The sequence below is a fragment of the Chrysoperla carnea genome, chromosome 1 (assembly GCF_905475395.1).
Source record: "Chrysoperla carnea chromosome 1, inChrCarn1.1, whole genome shotgun sequence".
Lineage (NCBI taxonomy): Eukaryota > Metazoa > Arthropoda > Insecta > Neuroptera > Chrysopidae > Chrysoperla > Chrysoperla carnea.
The window spans coordinates 8580193-8603884 of NC_058337.1; the positions used below are offsets into that span (position 1 = coordinate 8580193).

Genomic DNA, 23692 nt, shown 5'->3' on the forward strand with positions numbered 1-23692 from the left:
ATTTTGTTCCTTTAAATATTTGGTTGTGTATAGTAAATGTTTATACGGTTACGACTTGAGTGTTATGGAAAGGAGAGGATCTCCAAAAATAACCGGTTGATTTTAAGTTCAAAGCCAGGAATGACATAAAATAGTATAAATGAGAATACTTCAAATAGAAAGCCAGTTAGGAAAATTATGATTTGTTTGCCTCTTTCAATGCTATCTAATACATACATTTAAAATCCAATTTTATAAAAGACTTTTTTTTGTTGACATTTTTACAATTTTTGCGCTTTTTTATATTTTAGTCTTTTTTCTGTTTGTAAATATTGTAAGCAATTTTCATCAATTAATTGTGTGATTAATCTTGCTTCGGATACTTTACCGCTCAGCTATTTTGCCACGTTGGCTTGTATTTTTTTATTTTTCGAAATCGAATACAAATTATTGAGATACAAATATTTCATTTTTAGTTTCTAATCAGGCAGGTTGTGGTTGATATCACACTTGGGTCCTGAAAATAAAAATTCCTAATTAGTAAATAAATAAAGAAATTTACAAACAAATATACATTTATACATACATTCATACAATATACGCGCGAAATACAAAACCACTCCTTGACAGTCGGGTAAAAACAACAACATTGTACAGAGTGTTTCGGCAATATTTAAGGTGTGAATTCTTTAGCACGAAATAAAAATAAAAGTTCGTATTAACGTATGTACGAAAATAATTGATTACCGGGAGACTAAAGGTTAGAGATTAATTTTTTTTTTAAATAGATATATTAATCGTGACATTTTGAGAATTTCTTGATTAAAGTAATACGAGCCGCCAATGCAATTTTTGATTTAGGATTGAAATTATTTGTACCTTATTTTCAACTTTGATGATGAATTTTGTTATAACTTCATGAATGTAGACGAAAAATAAAAATAAATTTTACCGAAAATTTTAGGAAATACCGGAAGCGTAATAAAAAACAAAATTTTCAATTTTTGATATTTCGAAAATTACTCCAGATATCGAAAAATTTTATTCTTACTTTTCGTCTTATATTGTCAAATTATAACATAATTCACCATCAAAATTGAAAAAATATTTTTTTTTTTTGAATTTGTGTCCCCAATACCGTACTCATACATCCTTAATTAGTCGAGCACAACGAGTTTTTTGTTTTCAATAATTTACTAAAGTTTAACTTTAATTTAAATATTTTTTTCTTTTTAATTTCCTCCGACTACTTTTGGGGAAATCTATGAAAACATAAAACGGTAGAAGTTTTACCTTAAAACCAATTTTAAAGATGCCTACTTTTGAAATCATTTATTTATTTAAATAATCTGGCAAACACACCCCCACCCCTTCACCTAAAATTTTAGAATTGATTTAGACTTAGTTCAACTTCATATAAAAAAAATTAAGGCTTTTTTTGATTTGAAGAAATTTTTTTTCTGGGATAGATGGAGACTTATTAGCTGTGCCTACATTTTAAAACTATTATCGAAATGTATAAAATGTCTGAAAACACGAAAAGTATCAAAGATTTTTATTTTATTTCCAGATTCTACGGTCAAAATAAAAGTGAGTTTCTTCAAGGAGCGCATTAGAGAAGCTGTTTGAAACATAAGTCAAATCATAGTTAATAAAATATTTTGTTGTAAACTTGCTATTTGTTACAAGTAATTCTGGATTATCAAAAGAGACAATAACCGCTAATTCAGTTTCATCATGTCACAGTTTTTCTTTTAATGGCTTTGTCATACTGAATATTAAATATGATAGTTAGTTACAGGGAAGTACTAGGTACTACTTACTCATTAGCAAAATATCCACTGGTTACAGGTGCTTTTGTCAACTGCTCCCTTTTACAACAGCATGGAAAACAATACCTAAAAAATATCTTTCATTAATTGAAGTCACTCTAGTATTTTCGTTATTTATAGGAATGAGGATGTCTGCATCACACTGTATATATTTTTTTTAATTCGTCACGAACGAGTTGCGTTGCCTCAGAGAAATTGTTATCATAAATTCAGGAATAATCTTGTTGAAGCTACCAATAAATTTTTATTTCTATATTTTTTATAATTTTGGAGAAAAAGGACAATAAGTTTTTGCCATAATTTGCTTTCTCATGGGAAAACAATGTTGTATACGAAAAAATGTTTCAAATAAAAGTTGTTCATTTTTTTAAGGAATATTTTTTTACATTTAAACTTTTGTTCCACCAATAACGGTTTAATTTACTTACGGTGCTCATTTACGAACTCAAACCCACTTTTTACGTCTTGAGCACGCTAAAAAAATTTCAGCTTGACATATCTTTTCGTTTTTAAGTTATGGCGTTTACGGGAGGTCAAACGGAAATGGTCTAGTTAGTTGATTTTATGAACATCTATACCAACAATTTGTTTGTAGCATCAATATTTTTAAGCCATTGTTATATAAAATCGTTATTTTTGGGTGGTTTTTCGCGCGTCTCTTAACAATTATCAATCAAGCACTTAAAATGCAATTAAAATTACAACATATTAAAAATCTTATTTTTTATTTAAACCAGTAAAAAATAAAAAAGTCCTGGCACACTTAGTCCATATTGTACCTATCGTTAACTAATATTGATTCATATGCGAAATTATGAACTGCGTGTAAGTGCAGTTTTACTGCCACGGGATTCAGGGCTATTACCAAGGCCAACCAGTTCATGCGTGACGAATTTTCGGCTTTTTGGAGATTATTTAACTTATGTTTATTTAATATTATCAAATAATATTTATAATTAGATAGATTTACCTTCGTGGTTTAATAATATTTGGAGTTGTGGCTCGATCATCGTCCACCGTTGATATAACTGGTGCTGCAATAGCAGTATCATAATATCCAGATACATAGGAATTTCTTCGTGGTTGTTGAAATGTATCACCACGTAACGATAAATATACAGATACACTTTTCATAACGGCAGTTCGTACCTTAAATATTAATTTGGTAAAATTAAACGAAAAATATACACTATGAAGAAGAAAATTATTCAAAGTCAAAAACTTTCGTTGGTACTTTTGAGACCCGATACAAAAAGTAGTGGGTAAGCCATGAAACAAGTTATTTTTGGACGTGCTTGCAGTTTTTCACATTTATATATTTTTCATAGAGCTGCTACACTCTCTTCAAAAGTCTTTTAGAAATTAAGGAAGGAGCACCTTTCACCACCTTTCCGCTGATAATTTCATTTATCAGCTCCCCAATTTCAGAGGCTGAGTGCACCTCCTTCATGCATATACCATGCACTACACCAGCCAATCACAACTATTAATTAAATTAATTTTGTTGCGACGGAGGGATTCGAACCCGCTACCCTAGCATACCGCGGACGAAATTGGTTACGCCTTATCTACAAATTGCCTACAAATTTTAATCAAAAATTTTTTTTTCTAAAATTAATGGTTATAACGCGTTCAGTGTTGCAACCACCGGATGCAAAGTAAAAAAAAAAAGTGGTTAATAGACCCATGCAACCTAATCTCACACATCCCCCCATCATCACAACCAAATCGGCTTCACCCAAAAAATTTAGTACTATTTATGTGCTAATTAGTTTTTCTATTCCTGATTTTTGTGCTCAAGCCGTTTAGCAGGAATCAACGATTGAGGGTGAAGAGGAGGCTAGGTTGACGCCATGCTAGCCTCCCAAATCGTAATGAGTGCACAAACCCAAAAAGTGAATATATGAAAATTAGTTGCTATTTATGTGCTCTAAGAATCCAGTAAAACATTTACGAAAAGGTCAATCGCTTACTAATCGTGAAACCTATGCATTCTCTTCCCCCACTATCACATCCAAAGTTTTACCTAAAAATTTAGTGCTAGTTATGAGCTCTTTAGTTTCTCCATTCCCGATTTTTGTTGTCAAACCGTTTAGCGGGATTCTGCGCAAAACTGGCGCTATGGTGCTTAAAACTTTTACATACAGGATATCTTTTTCGACATGATTCTTAGTGGGTCATTAGATTAGAGATTAGAACGATTAGAGATAATTTTGAAATAAATAAATAAATATCATACTTACCTCGCCGTTACAAAAACAATAGATTGACGAAATAAAAAATCCTTGAAATGAGGTTATGAAGTGAGTTGTATATGACCATAATGCAAACTCCCACACAGCTTTGTCTAACGTTTGTACACCAGGAATTTTTAGGATATTTGCAATGCCGAGTAATGGTAATAATACTAGTGCTGCGCGAACTGCTTTACTGGAATCAAACGTGTATAAATATATTAATTTAGTGTATTAGTAAAACAATTAAATTTCGCTTCAATTCATAAAATTAAGATATACTCTTAAATTAATCCAGCTATTCACCTGATGCTAATAAGATGCGATAGCATACCCAACTCAAGAAAGACAATTTAAAACAATTCAAAACATTAAAATTTTAATGATTTTAAATCGTTAAATTGTTTGCCTATTTTCGAGATGTTACGAAAGAAATCATTTTTAATCATTTCAAAAATTTAAATTATTATATATATATATATATATATATATATATATCTACCCCCTTTACAGTAGTTCGAGTGACATCTAAAATATTACAAAAACTTGCGAAGTTAGAAAAATGAAGAATTTTGAACAGCTTGTTCTCGGAAACTATTGGGTCTTCAGAGACGATTCTCGTCTCATATGGTAGCAAATTTAGTCTACTTTAAAAATGTTTTGAAAGTTTTTGTCAAAAAACTAGTCCTTTAGGGTTATAATCGCCAAATTCCGAAAATTTCACGGATTTCTCGATTTTTGACAAAGTTCCGTTCTGCGCTCGAGGTCACAAACTGGATTATTCCTTGGAATTACATCATAAACATGTTTGCGAAAAATCTGAACTACCAAATTTGATGCAGACTGTAATGTTACTGTAATATATATATATATATATATATATATATATATATATATTCTTTGATAATAGCAAAAATCTATTAGTAAATAGCTATATTCCTCTAGGACGGTAAGTTAGCTTTAACCGGGGAACCTAACCTAATTTAAATATATGTTTGTAAATTATTCATATTAAAAAATTACCAATAATGAATAATATATTAAATAATGTCAAATGAATAATGTCAAAAGCGGATTGTGTCAGCGCAACTGAAGTTAGCAAACATGTCCTGGCCGATAACTGTACAGTTTGTTTTTCAGCGCTAGTAAGCGCTCTCAAGCGTTTTTTTCTGCCAAACGCACCCATTTATTTATATAAATACTGTGTTCTACGTGTTTATTCAATTGTTTTTGTTTACTTTTTATTTATTAATATTTTTATTCGAAAAGTTAATAGTACAGACACAGTCAGTGCATAGTTTCCAGCTACTAGTGGTAAAGTACTTTACCACAAGTAGCAACGTCTACTATCAAAAATTCTCGCCATAATGGAGGGCTTATCATCAAAATCTCAGCAAGAAACCAAAATGAATTACACAAAAGCCATACAAATTGAGATCGTCTCAAAAAAGACACAATCTGTAATTACTCGATGCAATAGAAGGAATCCCAATTCAAAATTATGCAACTGCCATTGGACCTAAGATTGGACCTCAAAATATTCGCTTTATTTCAAGAATTGCCAATAACAGAGTATGTGTTTATGTTGCAACCAAAGAAATTGCTGATACCCTTATTGATACACACAAATCAGTAATAATTAACCAGCATACAATTTTAATCAGACCGTTAATCTCTCGCACCGGAAGACTAATTCTATCAAATGTGCCATCAATAATTCCGCAAAATATCATCACTGAAAAATTAAAAGAATCAGGTATCGTGCCAATGTCAAATGTAACTACTCTGAGAGCTGGACTCAACAATCCGGGTTACCAACATATACTCAGTTTTAGAAGACAATTATATATTAAACCTGAAGATATTAAGAAAATACCTAATTCTTGGAAAATTGATTTTATGAAACATCGCATTGAATCTACCCAACGTTGGACAACATGCTCTGCTTTATCTGTAAAGAAGAAGGGCATCTTGCAAAATCTTGCCCAGCTAATACAAACATTTCCGCATCTCAACCAATCAACGAGCCAATCAATTCTGAGAGCTTGAATACTACAAATCAAGATACTATTTCCAATCCAACTGAAATACCAATCCAGAACACAACACTCTCAACTAAACGTCAACTGTCGGGTTCATCTACCATCTCATCTATGCCTCCCCCAGCAGTACCGGAAAAAAATGCAATAAGTTTAACGCAAAAAAGAGCCGAGATAACTCCAACAAAGAAAATAAGAGTCAATAGTGATCAACTCGAACAAACTCCCTTAATAATCCACACAATAATGAGTCTCAATCCATCTGAATACTCAATAGGATATGAACAAATTGCAGAACTTTTTACTAAATACAAAATAAATGAAAACATAGATGTAGTATTAACTGAGTGCAACATTCGGCCGATGGAATTAATAGCAACTCTTAGAGCAATATACCCATCACTCAAGTCAAAATTCCATAAGCAAAGTCTTACCAGACTTACTAAAAAACTAGAGATTGGAATATTTGATGATACTGGTTCTGTTTCATCAATATCATCTGAAGGCAGCTCACTAGATCTTGTAAACAAAATATCCACTAATGATAACCAATCCACTAGTATTCAATAATTTCAACTTTTAAATCACAGATTAATATAAAATCTAAACCATGCGTTTCCTTCAATGGAATCTAAATGGATTTTATGCTAAATATGAAAACCTACAACTAATAAATCAATCAATGTACGATTGCATTTGTCTTCAAGAAACAAACTTCAGTGGGAATATTGTCAAACAATATCAAAGTAATATTAAATAATCAAGAACAATGTCTTCGAGCTATCGCCCTTCTTAAAAGTGTCCATTTATTAGATAAAATTTAGCAAATTAATGTTTTGTAAATAGTAGTAGTTAATGACCTCGATATTAAAAAGCGACTATAAATAAATAAATAATAATAATAATTAATCGAACAACTCCCCCTAAAATTTTCAGAATTGTTTTAAACTTACAATTAGTCCAATTACATATAAAAAAAATGAAGCTTTCTATTTAAAATTGCATTAGTGTTCATACATCCTTAAATGTGTAACAAGTAGAAGGCTTTGGTTTTGTTTAAGGAGATGTGACAAGAAGAAGTCTGTCGTTCTTTTTCTTAGTCAGTCGATGTTATATCTTTGAGGAAATCTGTTTGTTCAGCAAGTCGTGGTTTATGTGGCCTTTGGTTATTGCACCTTCAACTTTCTGATTCAGTATTCAATCTTGTATTTATTTTTCTTCATTTTTCTTTAGATAAATAATTTCTTTTTTCTCATAAATAACTATATTGATTGAATGCTATGTTATAGATCATTGAAATAGTAGATAACTTTATAAATATTAGATATACAAAAACATAAACATGGTTAATTTATTTTTAAGAACTTTGAATATTTCGATTTGACTATTATTAATCGAGATATTATTTTAAATTTTAAACATGGAAAATTCTAAGTGATTCACGAGGTACGAGGCGAAGCGAGATTTTGGTATCACCTCGCATCGCCTCGCTCTTTTAAATATGATCCTCGTTTCGTCTCGGCATCGGCCTCGGTACAATGTTCACTACCCTCGACTCGCCCGACCTCGGCCGAGATAGAATGTTGACTAACCTCGCCTGGACCTGGCAGTGAATCACGATTACTGCAGGAGCTGTCACAGTGGTGAGGAGGAGGAGAAAATGTCTCATCTTCTATGTCACTGCCCAGCTCTTGCCATGAGAAGATGGAATTATTTGAGCCGTCGACGTCAAAGCACTCCTGCTATTCTTAAACAGCTCTAAATGGTTCATGGAGTAGTGGCCGGGGATGGGCCAACCCTTTTTCGGTATCACAACGAACCCTATGGTCTAAGTGTGTCCCACCCCAGGACAGTCATTCTAACCTAACGGTATGGCGCAAAGGTCATCCTTCAAAAATACTTTACTAGTGTATACACATCATCAATTCCATGGGTCGCTAGTATGGTGGACAGCACTAGAAAAGGGAATCAACCAAAAGGTACTAGGTAAAATCCAACGGTTAGCATCCATGCTAATCTCGGGATGCCTACGGACAACTCCATCTAAAGCACTTGAGGTAATTCTGCACTTCCTGCCAACTGACCTCTTTAGAGAGAAATGCGCAGCAGGTGCAGCTCTCAGGCTAAATTTGGTCTCACCCTGGACTGAGACTCATTATGGTCCATTATGGTTAAGTTAGAAAAGAGGGTGGATTGTAGGATCTTCTCTGAAGATCTCGATCTGCGTCTATCATTTCGGCTGCCGGATCACCGTAGCGTGTATCAATGGGAAGTGATGGCTATTCTTGAGGTATGTGTATGTATAAGACTGAACACCCTTAGGTGCAGGGACATTGCCGACAGCCAAGCAGCTCTTAAATCCTTCAGGTCAATCTAACTTACGTCAAAGGTAGCACAGGACTGTCATACGTCCTTAAATGAGCTGGCGGAACAAATGTAAACCTGGTATGGGTACAGGGACACAGGGACATTCCAGGAAATTGTGAAGCCGACGAGCTTGCCAGAAATGGTACAATACTGCCGGACACAAGCATCAATAAATATCCGAGAGTTCCATTTGCGAACTGTAAGTTGCTCCTCAAAGAGGATATCTTAAAAAGGGCCAATCTTGGATGGAGGGAGAAACGTACTTGTTCTACAAGACAAGATAGATACGGTCTGAGTACAATCGCAGGCGTTCCGAAGATCTTATATCACTTCCAAGAGCCTCTGTTCGCAAAGTTGTTGCGACTATTACAGGACACTGTTTGGGCGGCAGGCATGCTAAACGCCTGGGCCTGGCAGTGTATCACGACTACTGCAGGAGCTGTCACAGTGGTGAGGAGGAAGAGACAAAACCCCATCTTCCCTGCCACTACCCAGCTCTTGTCATAAGGAGATGGATTTACTAGAGCCAGCCCCTCTTTGACGACCTCTCCGACCTAAAGTCCGCCGACGTCAAAGCTCTCCTGCTGTTCTTACACAACTCCAAATGGTTCATGGAGTAGTGGCCGAGCATGGGCCAACCCTTTTTCGGTATCACAAGGGACCCTATGGTCTAAGTGTGTCCCACCCCAGGACAGCCACTCTAACCTAACCTAACCTACATCATCAAACATCACAAAATTATAAATTTTCGGGGTGAAAAGATATATGTAACCCATTATATGCATACAATACAATTATAGTAAAATCATTGTGGTTTGCCATTAATGACTATCAACAGCACGACACATTGTCTAGGAATAAAATAGTAAAGTATTGTGAATTTCTATATGTTAAATTGAATAAACAATTTGAATTATTATAATATTGCTTTAGAACCCATTAAATATTAAATGATTAAAACAAAAAGATGTTCATTAACTAAAAGCAGGCAAAGGAAACGCAATAGAGTAATCGATAAAATAGATTATTCACAAAAAGAGAACAACGTGTTCAATGAAGGCCCATATACATAATTAAAATATCAGTTGTCATCATTTATAAATAACTAGGTTTTGCCGACGACTTCGACCGTGATAATGATTCATTTCAAATGGATTCCATAAAAGATTCATTTAGAGAATCTAACTTTACCTCACTTATCCGCTCTATACCGATTGTATAAATACATGTTAGGTATATCAGTTCTTATGGACGTATTCCAACATACATTGAATGAATGAATATTATCGATTAATAAAGTGCTACTCCAAGCAGTGCTAGATCAAAATTAGGAAGTTGTTGGATGTATCGATAAAAATTACTCACCTTGCACAGTTGGATTTTGAAAAAAAATGGAAAAATCATATATAAGTTTTATAAAAAAACTGTTTTTATTTTTTCATGATAGTTAAAGTCTAGTCAAAATTACAGAGTTTTAAAACAATTTTTCAAAAGGGAAACGAAAACGCCCGACAAAAAAAATTTTCGTAAAAGATCGTGTAACGTCATAATGTTAGTAAATGTATACAGTGTATACTATTTAATTAACATTATTACGTCAGAACGATGTTTTACGAAAATTTTTTTTGTCGGGCGTTTTCGTTTCCCTTTTGAAAAATTGTTTTAAAACTGTCTGTAATTTTAAAACTATCATGAAAAAATAAAAACAGTTTTTTTATAAAACTTATATATGATCTTTCCATTTTTGTCAAAAAAGAATTTGGTTCAAAATCCCAATAGAGAATATTCATGAAATTTAAATTTGGTTCAAATTTTTTTTTCTTCCGTAACTTTAATGACTGGATATTTCAATTAAACCATTATTTTAGTAATTAATATCTTTTCAATTACTTAAAATTAATTAATAAAAGTACAAATTCAGTGGTGGCATTTAAAAATTTCTAAAACGGAAATTCAAATTTTTATACGGACGTGACATCATAGTACGGGCTTGTCAAATTTGCTGACATACTGCATGATATTAATTACTTACATTTTATATGGTATTTCATTAAATTATACTACTCTACGGCTTTTTATTAGAAAACTTAATAATAATGAGTGTAAATTCTGTGTTGTAAATTCATTTTTTTAAGTGTAAATTATACATTGAACTGTCACCAATTGGCAGATCACGTACTTATACGTCATCAACAGAGAGCGCCAAAAAACTGTGTTTAAATATCTCAAAATTATAATGTATTTTAAATATTTTTTTACACTTAAATACAGCATTTGTAAGCAGTATTTATATTTTTTACTTTGTTATAACGATGTAAACAATGAATTAAAAATATTAAAAAAATACATGAATATTCCCTATTAAGGATGTATGAGCATGACAACAATGTTTGATTTAAAGGCTCAAAATTTGTTTGTAGGTAGTCTTTTACTCAAAGAATATGTGGTTAAAATTTCAGCTTAGGTATCCGTGCAAATTTTTAAGAAAAAAGTCATTAAAAATCGATATAAAATACATTGGCTCTTATGGAGGAATCTCAAAAAACGACATATTTTGGAAGTTTTTGATAATTTTCATTTGGAATGAATGAAAACAAATTAAAAAAAAAACTTTTTAATAGAAAGTAAACATATTAGCAATGAATTAGAAAAGAAAAAAACTAAGTGTCACCGTCCATATAAGGGATGTTAGAGCAGGGTAGATTAAGGGTTGAAATTATTTTTATCTCATTTTCAACTTTGATGATGAATTTTGTTATAACTTCATGCATGTAGACGAAAAATAAGAATAAAATTTTTCGATATGTGTCTTGGTTTTCGAAATATCGAAAGCTAAATAATTAAACAAAATTTTCAATTTTCGATATTTTGAAAATTAAGCCAGATATCGAAAAATTGTATTCTTACTTTTCGTCTTATATCGTCAAGTAATAATATAAATTTATCATCAAAATTGAAAATATCTATTTTTAAATTTGTGCCCCCACTACCATGCTCATACATCCTTAAATACAAAATTTATATCTATAAGAAAATAATTTAGAAATATTTACAATGCATAGCTGATGCACTTACAATTTAATAATAACTCTATATCTGTAATTTAATTTGTGTCTGGCTCGTACTGGTGCTACTGTAGTACGATAATGTGTTAGGTTAATTTTGAGTGACTTAGGCGTTTACTATCCACATGAATATTTAGTTTCATTGCAAGTCATGTCAATTAATAATCACCCAGTTAAATCATGTTATTCGTTTTATTTGTAATAACCATACAAATAGCACATTGAGTATTCATATCATATCAACTAATAGACGAAGAAAATTTTTCATTATAAGAAATTAAAAATATGCAATTAGCATAATTAATATGCATTTTATTATGTAAACGAACAATTAAATGTATGGAACACGTAAATGGGTTGGCCCATCCCCGGCCACTACCCATGAACCATTTGGAGCTGTTTAAGAACAGTAGGAGGGCTATGACGTCGTTTGACTTTAGGTCGGAGAGGTCGTCAAAGAGAGGCTGGCTCAAGTAAGTTCATCTCCTCATGACAAGAGCTGGGCAGTGACAGAGAAGATGAGAAATTGTCTCCTCCTCGTCACCACTGTGACAGCTCCTGCAGTAGTCATGATACACTGCCAGGCCTAAGCGTTCAGCATGCTGAAGGTGGATACGTTGAGACAAAAACGAACTGAAGATAACTGTTTAGGTATGACATGTTAACGCCGGAAATGTTTTGACCACTTAAAAAAAATAAAAGAAAATTAAAAAATTATAAAATAAAAAAAATTATAAAATTTCAGCTCGATATCTTTTTTCGTTTTGGAGTTATCGTGTCCACAGACGGACGGACGAACGGACAACCGGAAATGGACTAATTAGGTGATTCTATGAACATCTATGACAAAATTTTTTTCCTTGCATTATTATTTTTAAGCGTTACAAACTTGGGACTAAACTTAATATACTATGTATATTTCATATATACATGGTATAAAAGATAAATAAACCATATCGTTGTAAATGAGTTTGACTGTATGTATATAGATTGAGTTATAAAAACTTTATTAATATTAAGTTTATGAATAATATGAAAGTGCTTTGTCAATAAGACATCATATGATTTGGTAAATAAAATATATTTCAATTTGTACCTATAATAAATAAATATAAATAATAATAATAAAAAATTGTTGTTGAAACAATACAATATATAAATAACAACTAACATAAAACAATTGTACTTCAAATCTAAAAAATTTAAAAACTTACCGAACTTGTTCAGTTTCACTTGAACGACTTTGTCGTAGTTTTACAACCAGAACTCGGATAATATTCAACAAAAATAAAAAGTTTAGCTGTTGAAAAAAAGAAAAATTGTGTCAATATTGTATTTAAAAATAGAATTCTTTGTAAATAATAGTAGCAGTCCAGTCCTGGAGTCGACTGTAGTAAACACTCTCTGATACTCTGATAACACCAAAGACCATAATATTTTGTTTCATAGTTTTAATCTTAGAACATCTATTACTAGATAGGCCCAACGTGTACCAAGTGTGAACATTTTTGCTTCACAGAGAAGATTAACAAAGACAATAATAAAATGTTTAAACAGCTGACAGAGGACACACTATACCAGAGCATGGTATTCAATGCGCATGATCGTATTGACGGAAATCAGAAGTTTGTGCTCAAAATAGACAGACTAGACTAAAACTAGTCGAAATGGATTCTGGAATAGTCAAGAATATTTCTATTGCACACTGATAACATTACGTACAAAAAGAAAAATTTTTCGAAATACTGCAAGATGTGGAAGTTATACTAGTGGTTACAAATTATGTGAAATATCGTAAGTTTTCGGTATCGCCACATACAGAGAAGTACAAAACAGGAAGTTCACAATTAGAAGCAAAATTTGGTCTAAATTTCAAATTTCAGCACTATTTAAAAAAGAAATTTAAGTTAAAAAGAATAAATCATGAAAATAAAGGTTTTACCAAATTTAACGTTACCGTGCGTGCTAAAAAAGTTGTATAAAAAAGCTCCGTGCCTTTTTTAAGTAAGCTGAACCGCCGACCATAATAATATCAAAATTAAATTTAAGTCTTGTTATATCGGGTTTACTACAATCTACTCCTTACTATGTTCTGAATCTGTATAAACATACCAAAATTACTGTTAAACGAGGACCTTCTAATATCCAAAAATATGGCATTAGATTGTAACCATACCAGCAACTGTAAAAGAAACAAATACAAATTTTTATTTTGTTAAAAAAATTATTATAAGCGGGGAGCCCGTGATAGTAAAACTGCACATACTAATTTAACGATAGGTAGAATATGGACTAGGTGTGTCAGGGATTATCCTGACAGAAATATTTTTTATATTTTTAATAATTACAAGTATTTTACACTTTTATGGAAATTAATTTGTAAGAGACAATTTTATTGCAAATTTGAGCTATTTTCAGAAAAATTTGGTGTGCAGACAGCTTTTATCGTGGTAGAAAGATCTGTCACACTGATTTTTAATATATAAAGCCAATAAAATTTTACCCTTATCGCGGAATTTTTTTTTAAATTTGTTCGTTTTGAGTTCTACTGTCGAAATATCTCGATCTGACAAATAAAAACTTGACCAAAATATCTGTGTCACACCAGTAAAAAATAAAAAATCCTGACAAAAAATATTTCTACCAGATAAACCCTGGCATATCTAGTCCATATTGTGCCTATCGTTAAATAGTATTGATTCATATGCGAACGGACAATTTTTATGTTAACATACAAATTCCAAATCCCTCCAAATGGAGCTAGAGGTTTTAAAATTAATATGTGGGCTTAGAGAGTGTTTGTAAAGCAAATGCCTTCTTATAGCGTTCACTTCGCAACCCCTTTTTCATATGTTGTAAAAATATAATCTTTTTCCATGATTTTTAATAATTTGCACACAACCTCCTACAAATTGAGTTGAATAATATCTAAAAATTTCTGCAAGCCTGGATTGGTGTCAAGGAACCAATCGTTTTGAGAGTGTCAATTGTTCTGCCCCTTTCAGTTTTTCACTGTATTTAAGGCCGTTGTAGAACCTCTACAGTCCATGTAAATTATATGAACTAAATGTTTAAATAAATGTATTTTTAAAGTTATTAACTTGTAACAATCCAACTAATTCTGTCAATAAAAAATGATATCGGACAAATCGTGATGAACAATAACGAAATAAACTATGTGAAATAATATTCACGTATTTTGATATATTCAAAATGTATTTAGTGATGGCAAAAATTTTAGATTTCGTTGTTTAAAAAAATTATAAAGGACTCCGCACATTTAACATTGGATTTGGCTTTTGGTGAAAATTTCTTTAAACCCTAGATACAGGACGATATTGTTATCCTGATCAAAAGTGCAAATGAGCAGAACACTGCAAAGAAATTAGTTCCAGAATTATAAAATAGCCAAAAGCATTAAAATTAAATATCGATAAGGAAAAAAGTGTTGCATCCTTGAAAATTGGCACAATTGTTTATTAGGTTTTAACAACGACGTACCGAAAAATTGACTATTCGGCAAGGGAGGAGTGGTCGTCTTAAATCCATTTTTGGAAGGTTAAAAATAATAACTCAAAAAAAAGTTTTTACAAGTTACAAAAAACAATGCAACAAATAAAAATTTGATTGTCTAGCTGAAGTAATTGCGTACATTTTCGTTTTTTGTTCGACTTTATCGCTTCAAAATTTACCGTGATATGTCAATTTTTAGATCGTGCATTTTTCTACTCATTTAAGCATGCGCGAAATCCTCTTATTTAAATTTTCTGAAGTCAAGTTTATATTAGAAACTTCGTCGTTTTTTAACGTATCAAAAAGAATTTTAAAGTGGGCTTAAACTTTTTAATAATTCTATTTTTTAAATTTATAATTCAGAATAAATTGGCTGGCTCTAAATTAAGCATTTTCATTGGTAAATATCGTTACTAAAAACGAATAACGCTCACTACAATCCATTACATCCATTTGCAGTTTATTATGATAAAAAAATAACCTAATTTTTTTCAAATCTAATTTCAGCAAACTTTGAAAGACATTATGTTTTTTACGTCACCATTTTTTATTTTTGATAAAGTGTATGATTTTATACCATGTATATATGAAATATACATAGTATATTAAGTTTCGTCCCAAGTTTGGGACGAAAAAATTTTGGTATAGGTGTTCGTAGAATCACCTAATTAGTCCATTTCCGGCTGTCCGTCCGTCCGTGAATTCGTAAAAATCGTGAATGTAAGATGTGTAACCTAAGGTGTCAAAAATTATACGGATAAACTCAAAAACTACTGAATCAATTTTAAAAGTTTTTTCGCCTATGGAAAGCTACATTTAATCAGGGAGTAACATGTGCTGTATTATAATTTAAGAAAATTAAGGATCCGCAGGAAGGAAAAAATTAAGGATCCGCACCAAAAAATTATGCCTATGAAATTGTAAATAAAAAGGATGGAGGGGGTTAAGCGAGGGCAATAGAAGTAAAGACTACGTGGTAGCCTTTATTTATAAAGTTTAAATTAGTCAGCGAAGCGGACAAGTAACTGCTAGTACTGTACATATGCAAATACATGACTAGTCTTTATGAAATTTCATAATTTTTATACCATGTATATGAAATATACATAGTATATTAATTTTAGTCCCAAGTTTGTAACGCTTAAAAATATTGATTTAGAATTTAGAATTAGGCCATTTCCAATTGTCTGCCTGTCTGTCTGCCCCTAAGCACAATAGCTCAAAAACGAAAAGTGATATCAAGCTGAAATTTTTATATCGTGCTTAGCACGTAAAAAGTGATGTCGAGTTTGTAAATGACCAGCAAAGGTCAATTGGGTCTTGGGTCCATAGGACCTATCTTGTAAACCGTTAGAAATAGAACAAAAATAAACAACTTTTGTTTGAAACATTTTTTTGTAAACATATCTGTTAACCCGCGATAGCGCTAATTAGTTGCAAATTTTATAGTATGTATTAATATGGGTATATTAGTTATATGTGTGTGGCTATTTAAGAGTGGATATCTTTCTTTATTTACGTTACGTCAAAAAACGATTGCGTCATCAACACTGTCTATACATGGTATTTCAAAAATTAACTCAGTCAATTGTTTGTTTTCACTTGTTTTTTTTTTATAAATTAAAGTTAGGAAACTGAAATTTGATCAGCTTTGATAATAGCTTTTCCACCGGAATAATAACAGTAGAAAGTTTGTAATGTATGTAAACAAATCAGAATGTTATGATACTTTAAATAAGAGGATTATTAGTTTGTTTTAAAAATTTGTGAATGATAGGTATTGTTAAACTGAATAATACCTTACTACATATATTTTATTGAAATATATTGATTCAATTTAATTAAATATGCATTGCATTTCAGAGAATTTTTAGTAGATACTTTGTTAATATTGTTCAATAAAATGTTTCCACGTAGGACTGCCATCAAATAAAAATTTCAACAAGCCGTGGGTAGAGTCTGGTGCGATCCTTGAGGTCCACACGAATAACTTCCCAGCATAATAAATAACTTTAAATAAAAAAACTCGACCGACTCGAAAAGGCTCAACTGAATGTTATGAAATTCTTTTCGGATCATAATGCCGGTAATACGCTTCGATTGACATCTCAAAAAAAGTCGATATCATTTTTTATTCGCGCGATATCGATCAGGAAGGAATCGCATCATATTTCTGTTAATACGCTTCGATCGACACCTCAACGAAGCCGACATCCCTTCTTGCTGATATCGATGACGAAAAAAACGGCCACGAACGTACGTATGTATATACGTACGTACACACACACACACACACACACACACGGACACATATTCTTCTCCACATTGTTGTTAAAGCTTCTTCTTAACCATGAAACGTAAAGATATCTTGAAAATTTCAAGATATCTTTACAATGGGACGACCTCTTCTACTTTCATAACAATCTGAACACTCTGTGATTAATTATTGTCTCACAAACACCTAAAATTATGTAAAGAAAAGTATTACTGACCTTGAACCTTGTTTCAAAACCAATGTTATCTCCCAAGTAGCAGTCATAACAGCTGGTGCACCCCATCCTAATAAACTATATGCAACATAATATGAATGCTCCTGAAATACGGTGACGGTAATAACGTTATGTAAATATAAACCTTCCACGAACATCCACATAAACATTGCTGTGCGGGCGTACTCTAATAGAACATAACATCCTTCACATAAATAGGGCTGAAAAAAAATTATTTATTTATGAGTCCTTATACGAACATGCAATCGGCTTTTGAAATTATAACGATTCCGAGTTAAACTTATTAACACAGAATGCTTGTTTTGGAAAATATCGTTCGGTGAGCGCTCAACGAAAAAAAGCAAAGACTCGTCTTAACAATATCGCTTAGTGATTCTAAAAGAGTTAAAGGTTTTCCAAAATTTAGAAGGTCATTGGCACTTCAAATTTTGTCTACGATATATATTATCATGGTTCTGCTCAGTGGTGGGGACAGGAGCAGTTGCCCACTGGGCCGTCGAAATAGGACACCATAAGGGAACCCGAAATGAATTTACAGAGACTAAAAAAAAGGAAAAAGACAAATTTGCATAAAAGGGAACGAGGGAACGACAAGGGGACACAAAGTTGATTAACGAAGACAAAAAAACCCCTACTTACAGATTTTTCTCTTTTTCTTAAATCCGCCACTGGTTCTGCTTCTTTTCCTTGATAAGAATCTCTTAACTCTTCCTCTCACTTTATACTTTCTTTTTAGGTTTAAATTAACCGGCTCAGTGGCCGAGCGAGTAAAAAGCACAATCTCTGTTAGCCATTTGACTACTGACTGGGAGGTTGCGGGTTCGTATTCAGGCAGCGGCATATATGTTCGTCTCTTTCCTCCTAGCTTCTAAACTACTTATCATAATTGGGCAAATGATGAGGTATCATTAAAGGCGTCTTGTTCGTCCGTTGTTAGGCTATTAGGATATAGGCTATGTGACGTCGCATTTAATTGAATATGGCGCCCTCTAGAGGACATAAAGTTATGAACGAAAAATAAATTTCGATTTAATGATGGTGTTAGGTATCGAATGAAAGGGTGTAATTGGCATTTTTCAAAAATATATTTATTTTTATATTTTATCATGAAATTTTAACCCCAAAATAGTTTAAATAAAATAAAGTTCAAAAGCTAAAACTCGAACGACTACAGATTCACGCTCTGAAAAGTATGAAAACAGGAAAATATTTTCATCTGAGTTTTGATAAGTAAAATCGCCATTACAGTCGGGGGACCTCTTTTCTGTGCTGTGGAAAACTGTTTAATCTTGGAGATCCCCCGACTGTAATGACGATTTTACTTATCATAATAATTTCAGAAGAAAATATTTTCTTGTTTTCATACTTTTAAGACCGTGATTCTGTAGCCGTCGGGGTTTTAGATTTTGAACTTTATTTTATCTTACTAAATACCTAATCTTTGAAATACTAATTACCCAGTTATTCTTTACTCTTAATACTCTTATTAATGAAATACGGTATACGATTTCAATGAATGCGATTACAGTTCTGGTGTGTTAATTAAGTAAGTTATCAGTTTGATATCGAAAATTAACTCTTATATATCTACGTATAATTATAATCAATACAATTTACAAACCGTATTTTCAATTCCTACGCGATCTTCATTATTTTTATATATCTGACCAATCATTTGATCAACATAAAGTGTAAGGCGTATAATAACTTGGACCACCATAGCCAAAAATAAATTTTTGTGTATTCTTGTGCGATTATTTCTTAATCCCCTGAAAAAAATTCATATCGGTAAGTTTTTTTAATTTTTTAATTTTAAATATAAAGCTATCAAAAAGTTATCTAAGGGAGCTGGGGTGAAAATTATCTACAAAAAGGATCCAAGTGTGTGTCATACATAGGCCAATAACCTAGTAATTTTTTTCTGCAGTTTATTGCAGAAATTTTTTCTTGTTGGAATATGTTCAGGGGTATTTTCCGAGTTTAAGCCCAAATTGTCGGGACGAGGGAGTGTGAGCTTCAGCCGCCATCTTGAAAAATACGTTTTATCAAATGCTTCGCAAACCGGGCATCGTACGACTTAAATAGTGGGGGATTAGTATCGTGGATAATAACATTTTCTATAACTATTATTTTAAACTTTTTTTAGAATAATACATAGGATTTTTATTTAACTTTAAAGACATACGGAGCTGTGAGGTGGCTTCAACTGTTTCATTCAGTTTAGAAAAGGCTCTAAGGAAAAAGGTAATTTAATGGAAAGTGTTCTTAGATATGTTTCAAGTGTGAGTTTAGGGTTCCGTACCCGTAATTTGTCGGGGGTTTTTTAAATGTAAATTTCACTTGTAATACGTTTCAGTTCTCTTAAAAATAAAAAAATTTTCCAGATCCTAAAAAAACTCGCCAATTCCACTTACCTAAAACGGGAAAATATAATTAACGATATAATCAAAGCTGCCAATGAAATCGTAAGGCCAACCATTTCTAGGATACGTGTCCGCCAGGCAATATCCAATTTATACTATAACAAAAAATTACTTACTTAATTATTTTGTATTAATAAATGTAACGTTTAGAATTTATACTTCTCTGGCAGCTAAACCACCTGAATCTAATTTGTTAAGTAGATCTTGAATTTCAGGTAGAAAACATATGTTGTAATGAGTATAGCCACTAGGTCGGGATGTATCATTCGGAGTTATTCCTTCCCACGTACCGTCTATACTGCATCTCTTGTATACCAATTCTGTCACAAAACAAATACATATATTTTTATTCTTCGAAATTTTTAAAAACACGACCTTAATCTCTTAAAATTAAGAGAAACAAATTCCATAAACTTTCCCTTTAAACTTGTACTTTTGCAAATGACGTTAGTACAATAAAATAAAGGGGGGGGGGGTTTAAACTCCTTTTTTGGGGCTTTAAAAAATTTGTTTTAGACAAATTTTTGCCCCTTACCTAAAATAAGCTCAATGACAATCGCATAAAGATTACATACGGCTGGCAGATATTTCAATCTCCCCTCACTTCCTCCCCCTAAACGACCGAAAATGGGTAACAAGGTTTGATTGATATTAGTCGGGAAGGGAAGGGGGATATACCTGCTAGCAGTACGTAACATTTGTTCGGTCGTTAGGGAACTTATTTGGAAAGAAACAGAAACATCGACTGAGAGAGAGAAGAGAATTAGAGTTCTTGAATTTTTAAGGCGCCATATAGGAGATAAATAGCAGTTTTTAACAAACAAATTACACTTAACTTAATAATATAGGGAGAAGATACCAGATATTATTGAAACATACCATTTTTTAACCCCCGAACCAAAAAAGGCCTGTGTGTCTGTGACATCGTAGCGCCTAAACGAATGAACCGATTTGAATTGCTTTGTTTTGATAGAAAGGTAATTTAATGGGGAGTGTTATTAGCTATGTTTCAAGTGCGAGTTTAGGGTTTAGTACCTAGTCGGAACAACCAAAAAATAAGCAATGCTCCTCAAAATCAGATCAGTTTAAGAAGGCTTTAAGGAAAAAGGTAATTTAATGGAGAGTGTTCTTAGGTACGTTTCAAGTGCAAGTTTAGAGCTCCGCACCCGACTTTTTTTTTAAATTTTGTTTTCTTGTTAAGTCCAATTTAAAAAGGATGAGAAGTTTTTAGTATATTTTCACCTCTTCGTAACACGTTATTATCTAATCTAATATTATTAAAGTATTATTAAATTATACTTACTCGTTGTGTCACTGCCTTGAATTGGAGGACATTTTTGACTCGTTGTTGTACCAGCTTTGGTCGGAGGCCAACATAATATTCGATCGTATGTCCAATTGCAAAATAAATCTTTAAATAAACAACAATTAACTATAAAGAATGTACCATAAAAAATATTCAAAATTTCGTAATGGAATCAATGCTAATTAACGATAGGTACAATATAGACTAGGTGTGCCAGGGTTTATCCTGGCAGAAATAATTACAAGTATTTTACACTTTTATCTATTTATTACAGCTCTTATCGTGGCACAAAGGTCTGTCACATCAATTTTTAATAAATAAAGAAAATAAAATTTTTTTCTTTTCGAGGATTTTTTTTTTTTTAATTTGTTTGTTTTGAGTTTTACTTTCGAAATATGTCGGTGTGACATCTCAAAACTTGACCAAAATATCTGTCAGACCAGTAAAAAATAAAAATAAATAAAATTGCAAAAAAATATTTCTGTCAGGATAAACCTAGTACACCTAGTCTATATTGTACCTATCGTTAAATAGCATTGATTCCATTACGAAATTTTGAAATCCGTTTGAGTGCACTTTTACTGTCAAGGACTATATATAGTATGTTTAGCAAAACCGAATAGGGAATATTCATGAAATTTAATAATAACGAGTGTAAATTTTGTGTTATAAATTCATTTTTTTAAAGTGTAAATTATACATTGAACTGTCACCAATTGACAGATCACGTACTTATACGTCATCAACAGAGAGCGCCGAAAAACTGTGTTTAAATATCTCAAAATTATAATGCATTTTAAATATTTTTTTACACTTAAATACACCATTTTTAAGCAGTATTTATATTTTTTACTTTGTTATAACGGTGTAAACAATGAATTAAAAATATTAAAAAATACATGAATATTCCCTATTATTTTGAGCTAAGCTATATGTAGTAGAGCCTTTTAGACCCAGTACGATGATTGTTTTCGAAATTTTCATAAAACTTTAAGTGGAAACTTCGTTTTATCAAAAAACTGACACTCTTGGTTATACTTCAAACTTCCATAGTTTTTCCTATTGCGGCGAAAGAAAATTGTTTCAAGATATAATGTCATTGGTATAAATCCTCCCGTCCGTTACAGTCCTCCCGTCTTGCCTCTCAAAAATCATTTTTTCTTGCCTTAAAAATTCTCATAATGAATATAATTACCTGCAGATGATGGTATACGATGTTCGTACTTTTTCAAACACTCTTCGGCCATCACATCATTTCCATTGATTAAATTTTTATTGGAATATGAAATTAAGCTATTTCCCATTTTCAAAATATAACAATACAATTACACTTTTAAATGAAAATAATAATTGTTCGTAATACATTTGCTTAATTGAAATAAATGTACAATTTATCATTTTTTTGAAAATAAATAAAAATTTATATTGACAATGAGATCTTTTCATTTCATAATAAAATCATATCTTCTTCAATAATTTTATTAATGAATTAAATATGATGTACGATATTTATAAATAATTTTATACAAAATTATTTATTATTCACATGTTGACTGTAGACGAAATGAATCTGTAACAAAAGAAAATAATTATAAATGATATTATACTTACACTGAAATAAAATTCTTAACATAAACCGATGTTGTCTCAAGTTTAAATATGGCGAATGGAGCCACGAATATGATACAACTACCGTACGGGTTTGAGTGGTGAAGTTGACACAAACGCATGAGGTGTTTTGATGAAAGTAATATATTGTCTAATAAATTTCAAGTATTGTTGTTTTGAAATGCTATATAGTTTTAAACAATTTTTTTGATTGGTTCTACCACTTATAAATATAATGACAAAATACTGATGTGATTGTCAAAATCACATGAGGAGATTTATTAGGTTTATTAATAGAAATTTAGATTTCTTCGAGCCAGATTTTCTTTTTTCGAAAAAAATGGCAATTTTTGGAGAGCAGTATCTCGATAAGTATTGAGCTTACAGAACTGGTTCTGATCTCAAATTATAGCAATTTCCTTTCTTTTTTAAAAACTTATAGAAAATATTTTCTAAAAAAACACATATGAAAAAATCAGAGCTAGCCGTTTTCTAGCGATTTTAGCGATTTTTAGTGTAAAAGTACCTAGGCTTGTACCTAGTAATATATAAATAAAAAAAAAAAAAATAATATGATTGATAATTTAATTGCTATTGACAACGTGCATGAGTTTTGTAACAGCCATGGTTACGATACACTACTTTCTTCATATATGGATGGATATATAATTTTGTGGATTATATATTGCACTTTAGCGAACCTTCTTAAAAATGCTCCTAGAACACCAAGTAAAAACCAAATTAATGCATTTTTTACGTAGACTACGAATCCATTGCCGGAGCTGGTGAAAAATTAACAGTTTTTCTTTAATTAAC

The 23692-nt window shown here is 31.7% G+C and overlaps 2 protein-coding genes across 2 annotated transcripts in view; both read right to left on the minus strand.

The window, feature by feature from the left end:
- Positions 1 to 311: 311 nt before the first annotated feature.
- LOC123290687 (PDF receptor) lies at positions 312 to 22572 on the minus strand. Its single transcript, XM_044870949.1, has 12 exons — positions 22464 to 22572; positions 21266 to 21373; positions 20122 to 20282; positions 19954 to 20057; positions 19161 to 19308; positions 17522 to 17739; positions 13629 to 13698; positions 12731 to 12816; positions 4055 to 4241; positions 2782 to 2960; positions 1803 to 1877; positions 312 to 496 (listed from the first exon to the last, which is right to left on the minus strand). Exons 1-12 carry the CDS (start codon positions 22570 to 22572, stop codon positions 484 to 486), a joined length of 1458 nt encoding a protein of 485 aa, XP_044726884.1. The 3' UTR covers positions 312 to 483.
- Positions 22573 to 22806: 234 nt separating this feature from the next.
- LOC123290688 (putative gustatory receptor 28a) overlaps positions 22807 to 23692 on the minus strand; it is a 132797-nt gene continuing 131911 nt past the window's right edge. Inside the window, exon 5 of the mRNA XM_044870950.1 lies at positions 22807 to 22838. Coding sequence (XP_044726885.1) covers positions 22807 to 22838 — 32 coding nt within the window. The remainder of the gene's footprint in view (positions 22839 to 23692) is intronic.

Bases quoted from the DNA above. Each gene is read 5' to 3' on its own strand.
- LOC123290687 (XM_044870949.1), bottom strand. From the start codon at position 22,572: ATGGGAAATAGCTTAATTTCATATTCCAATAAAAATTTAATCAATGGA. The intron at 21,374-22,463 runs GTAATTATATTC...GTTTATTTAAAG, and splicing joins TCGTATACCATCATCTGCAG to ATTTATTTTGCAATTGGACA. The intron at 17,740-19,160 runs GTTTGTAAATTG...ATTTTTTTTCAG, and splicing joins GCGTAGGAATTGAAAATACG to CCCTATTTATGTGAAGGATG.